The sequence below is a fragment of the Sinocyclocheilus anshuiensis genome, unplaced genomic scaffold (assembly GCF_001515605.1).
Source record: "Sinocyclocheilus anshuiensis isolate Anshui unplaced genomic scaffold, SAMN03320099.WGS_v1.1 scaffold7, whole genome shotgun sequence".
Taxonomy (NCBI): Eukaryota; Metazoa; Chordata; class Actinopteri; order Cypriniformes; family Cyprinidae; genus Sinocyclocheilus; species Sinocyclocheilus anshuiensis.
In genome coordinates this window covers 1642290-1648320 of record NW_015549582.1, presented here as the reverse complement: position 1 = coordinate 1648320, position 6031 = coordinate 1642290, and the positions used below count along the sequence as shown (strand labels likewise).

Genomic DNA, 6031 nt, shown 5'->3' with positions numbered 1-6031 from the left:
TTTTAGTATACCTGCTGTCTGTCAGTCTGTGTTAAAGAACAAAAAAAAAATCACTCTGCTCAAATCTGCTCTTGACTAAATAACTTTTTCATATTTAATATGGAATAATATATAAATATAATCTATATCTATGACTTTATACATCATAGTATTTTGTTCCTGAATAGTAGCAGCTACTGTTAGTTTTAGGCTAGCCTACCTGAAAAAGTTAAAGCACAGTTTGATAATTTGTATCCTTGTGCTATTGCTAGTAACTTGTTCATTTATTACTGACCGTTTAATTGTCTTTATGTAACATTATTTATTAAAATGCAAGGTTACTTGAGTCAGAAACAATGAAAACAATAACTTTTTCTGGAGGTGTTTGCGATGCGGCTTCGTGTGCTCGGCGCTATGGATGTGACCGTGAGCGCCCAGAAAACTAGTTTGAAGCACGCTAGTACCGAATGGTTTAAAAAGACTTAAAAAGACTTGCAAATGATAAACTGTTGTGATGATGCAACACTGACCCGATTAGGCAAGTGACAGTCCTGTCAGCTGAGCGAAAGTCTTGTATTGCAGCGTGCAGCAGCTCTCTTAGTGCAGACGAGATGTGCTGATGTGAGGCAATTTTGAGAGAGTGAGAGCGAGAACACGCGGTACAGTTGAACCACACACGCTGTTTTCAAATGATTGACTTTATCTGATATTCTGTGTGAATTTTTTTTAACTCATCTAACCTACATTGTATATTAAATAAATGTTTGCGGGAATTTTCCAAACGTGCGAAACCTGCGGGAATGAGTAAAACCAAAATGCGCAATCCCGCACCGAGATTCAGGACGTGATTAAACATACAGTATATTCTATTATATAGAGATTTGTAAAATAAATTTCCATGACTTTTCCAAAGCCTGTAAATGGCTATTTTTATTTTTTTTAAATCGTCTTGATGAAATTTCTGCTCCACTTTGTGTGGAGGTAGTGAGACGGGACAAAGTCCCTGTAAGATATTAGGGTATTCTATAGTCTTTGGACGGGAGAGAGCGCTCAAAACTCTTCAGATTAATTTAGTGGAACATTAATATAATATAGAATCATCCTCTGTAAAGAAGTGAGGCGTTAACATGTGAGAATTTATCATTATCTTTGTAAATGTGTGCTCTTTTGGGCTAAAGGCTTAATGGAACCGTTTAAAGTAGCCATGTGATCACAAATTAATCGGCGATTCGGCGCAGCGCAGACATGATTTAATACGCGTGTCCTTTTTCTATGTGAAAAAAATCATAAATTCCAGTTTATGCTGTTTGATTATGGCTTCGAATGTCGTAGTTGGAAGCTGGAAGTTGTTAGCCCCGGCTGGCCCATGCGTGCTGTTGAAATGCGACTAATAATTTCTGACTGGCACATAACTGAACAAATGTAAACGGGTTAAGGCGGGGCCCCTGGGCTGCAGCCCAGTCAAGCCCAATGGTAAGTCCGGCCATGGTCACAATGAAAGGGGCTGATGGGAAGGAAGAAACATTAAGATCTTTAAGTTACTTTTTATATAATTTACATATGCATTACCGTTCAAAATAGTATTTGATCAATAGTAAAAACAGTGAAATATTATTACAATTCAAAATAACTCTTTTCTATATTAACATATTAAAATGTAATTTATTCCTTTGATGCAAAGCTGAATTTTCAGCAGTCGTTACGCCAGTCTTCAGTGTCACATGATCCTTCAGAAATGATTGAAATATGCTGATTTGGTGCTCAAGAAACATTTTATTATTATTATTATCAATGTTGAAAACAGTTGTGCTGATATTTTTGTGGAAACTGAGAAACATTTAATTTCAGGATACTTTGATGAATAGATAGTTCTTTACTATCACTTTTGATCAATTTAATGCATGTTTGCATACTTGAAAAAACTTTTAATTTCTTTAAAAAAAAATAAAAATACTGACCCCCAACTTTTGAACAGTAGTGTTCATTATTAAATATTAATTTATAATATAATTTTATAGATGATAGAGCCAAAAACATATTTCTTAATGCATTTTTTTTTCATTTATTAATCATAATTATTTATAAATCAGTTATTATTCATACATTTTTTATTAGAGATTTTATGTATAATTCTGTATTTTTATATTTTATAGTTATATTATTTTTGCATTATTTACTATTTGTGACCCTGGACCACAAAACCAGTCTTAAGTCGCTTGGGTATACAGTATTTTTAGCAATAGCCAAAAATACATTGTATGGGTCAAAATTATCGATTTTTCTTTTATGCCTAAAATCATTAGGATATTAAGTAAAGATCATGTTCCATGAAGATATTTTGTAAATTTCCTACCGTAAATATATTAAAACTTAATTTTTGATTAGTAGTATGCATTGCTAAGAACTTCATTTGGACAACTTTAAAGGCCATTTTCTCAGTATTTTCATTTTTTTGCACCCTCAGATTCCAGATTTTCAAATAGTTGTATCTCGGCCAAATATTGTACTATCCTAACAAACCATACATCAGTGGAAAGCTTATTTATTCTTATTTATTATGACTGGTTTTGTGGTCCAGGGTCACATTTTATGTTTGTATTATTATTACTTTATTATTATTTTAAATGCAGTGGTGGTCGATCATATTCATCTTCCTTTGTTCCTGTCCGTCTTGCAGACAAGTGAAACGTCTAGCCGAGAGGACGGACAGCAAACCGACTAACTCAGGCACCACTGCTCAGGACTGCAAGGATTCAAAGGCCGTCGTCTAGGAGCTGAACCCACCCCCCGAAAGCCCCCACGACCGCCGCTGCATCCTTCTACACGTGTCAACATGCAATATGGTGGATGTGTCCCATGATACGAAATGACAAAAAATGCATTCTTTGAGTCTATGTGAAGACAACACTATCTTAACACATTTATTTACTCTAGAGTTAACTAAAAATAACAAGTAAGTGAACTTAAAAAAAAAAAATAGATAAAAATGTAATGCATGGTAATGTTAAAAAATCAAGGGAAATTTCCCCATTTGATAGATGTTTGAATATTATTTTCACCTTGCCTCCAAGTGATATGGATTTAAACAGGCTTATGTCATGCCATTAGTATAAAAAAACATTATTGGGGAAAACAAAGTTGTGTATCTTATTTGGGGGGTTATTATTATTTTCCTTTTCTCTTTAATCTATGAATAATAATGCTTGAGTATTTAAAGATTAACCGATGCCAGTGCTGTGAAGTCGTAGTTGTTGTCTTCATATATAGTCACCCAGCTTACCGTGTATGCTGACATAAAGCATTCATCTATCTATATGGATGTATATGACTTGTAGAATATCATATGCAGAGGAAAAGAAAAACATATACTACGAGTATAAACCAATGGATAAAACTGATGCTAGAGGTCAACAGCACAGGATCACCTATGATACAGCTGATCCATAGTGTCCAGTTGAACAAATAACCCTATTGCCTTCTATAACGCTCCTTGAAATTAGAATTTCGTTAAAGATTCTTGACAGAAACACAAGAGGCCCTGAATAGTGAGCTACAGGTACGCCTCTTAAGCGAAGTCCTGTTTGATGATTGTTTTCTTCTCCCTTCAGTTTTGTCCAGCACATCTACACCTATGTTGTGTGTTGTATTGACTCGATACATCAACTGAGTGCTTTTAAGGACTGCATTCTGGAGAAAAGAGAGGTTGTGATCAATAGAGACAGGCTGTCTTTTCAAAACGGTCGAGTCGTAAAACAATTATCTGAAGCTGGTAACTCGCTGGAAGAGCGTTTTTCTCTTCCTTGAAGATATACGGTGTAATAACAGACATGTCAGTTTCTTAAGATGCAGTAAAATCACATCAGTTCATGTCGAAACTGTTGGTGTCTGTGGTCTTCTTTCCCATTTCTTTTTCCATGTTTTAAAATTGGCAAAATCCTAAACATTTTTAAATATTTCCAGGTTTAAATGGGAAAAGAAAATCTTAGATTTTCAGTTGTATTAAATGCATAATGTGCATCTGTGATATCGAACACGAGTTCTTAAAGGGACAGTTCACCCAAAGATGAAAATTATTTACTCATCTTCCACTTGTTCCAAACCTGTATGAGTTTGTTTCTTCTGTTAAACACAAAAGAAGATATTTTGAAGATTGTTGGTAACCAAACAGTTGACAGTAGCCATTGACTTCCATAGTATTTTTTTCCCCATACCTAATATTTAAAGAAACAAACTCATTCAGGTTTGGAACAACTTGAGGATGAGTAAATGATGTCAGAATATTCATTTTTGAGTGATCTATCCCTTTAAGATCATGTTCTTTGTAACTACACAACCATGTTTTCATATTTTCTTGCCAACACATGGGTGTGAATTAAAAACCACAGGCGATTTGCTCAAGCATATGGCGTAGTGCTGTGTCATACCTAAAGGAACTTTAAGACTCAGTAACACATGAACTTTCATCTATGAGTCTTTCAGCCGTTGCAACACAGCAGTCTAAAAATAGATCCATACTATGTGTCCATTCAGTATCACCAAGAAACGGTCGTTCGAGGAATGAATGATCCCTGCCATATAAAACCAAGCTTAACAATTTGAAAAACAAGTCTGTTACTGAATGTGTGTTCACATTAAGCAAAATTTAACTGAAATCTGCAAGGGTAAATCTTTCGCCCATGTAATTTAGCAAATGTATCGCAACATGCTAAAAACACTCTTAGCACCTTTACAATTGTAGAGCAACATGCCATTTAGAATCCTAGTAAATGTATTTGCAATTCCCTAAAAACACTCAGAACACCTTAGCAAAAGAACAGCAACATGCTAAAAAATATTTCCTGATAGCACACGTACATCACGGAGATGTCTGTTTGCAGTCTATCTGCAAAACATATTTTTTTACGAGTGTTTGCTCATCTGCAATACGTCTATAGGATGTTTCCTATCAGATGTCAAATACACATTTAGAAGATGTCTTTAAGATTTTTATGATTTAGAATGTATGTAAAACTGACATCTTAAAGGGATACTCCACCCCAAAATGAAAATTTTTTTCATTAATCACTTACCCCCATTTCGTCCAAACCCCTAAAAGTTTTGTTCGTCTTCGGAACACAATTTAAGATATTTTGGATGAAAACCAGGAGGCTTGTGACTGTCCCATTGACTGCCTAGTAAATTACACTGTCAAGGCCCAGAAAAGTATGAAAGACATCGTCAGAATAGTCCATCTGCCATCAGTGGTTCAACCGTAACGTTATGAAGCAACGAGAATACTTTTTGTACGCGAAGAAAACAAAAATGACGACTTTATTCAACAATTCGTCTCCTCTGTGTCTCTTCGCATCACTGTAGCGCCATTTTGGAGAATATCCGCTGAACGCAAGCAGCGTACGCTCTTCTGTGTCAGCCGCGCTGCACGGATGCGCTGTTTTCGTTTAAATCAAAGGAACGACATGGGGGTAAGTGATTAATGACAACATTTTAATTTTGGGGTGGAGTATCCCTTTAAAGACGTCTATCAGATGTTTGTACACCGCAGATGCTTTCCAGACGAAGAGATCTTTAACACATCTTGCTAACCTATGTGTGCTATCTGGGCTATAACAACAGTAATGCATTGAAAACACTCAGTACATCTTAGCAAAACAACAGTAATGTGCTAAAAACAATTAGAACACCTTAGCAAATATATAGCAAAGTGCTAAAAATGTTCAGAACACCTTAAAGCAGCTCTATGTAACTTTTGGCGCTCTAGCGGTTAATAAACAGAACTGCACACATCCCGCGGAAGAACATTCCAACCGGAGCTACTTCTCTAAGTTTATGTCTATGGCGATTCACGCAGGTATGTGTTACTCCGCAGCGGTGACGACCCGACCAGGCTACAATAGTTCAAATATAAGTACGTATTATAAGTGTACCGTAGTGATTCGGAATACGACAACAATGCGGTTTGGAAGATGAATTCATGATGTACTCGCTCATTATATACATTTTGTAAATTTTGAACACAGAAAAGTTACATAGTGCTGCTTTAACAAGTGTTGTT

At 35.6% G+C, this 6031-nt stretch overlaps 1 protein-coding gene across 3 annotated transcripts in view; it reads left to right on the top strand.

The window, feature by feature from the left end:
- The window catches only part of stau2 (staufen double-stranded RNA binding protein 2), a 163524-nt gene extending 159670 nt beyond the window's left edge, over positions 1-3854 (top strand). For all 3 annotated transcript variants that reach the window (XM_016446089.1, XM_016446090.1, XM_016446088.1), the window contains exon 15: positions 2657-3854. In XM_016446089.1, the coding sequence (XP_016301575.1) occupies positions 2657-2750 (94 nt within the window). In that variant the 3' untranslated portion in view covers positions 2751-3854. The remainder of the gene's footprint in view (positions 1-2656) is intronic.
- The last annotated feature ends 2177 nt before the right edge of the window (positions 3855-6031 follow it).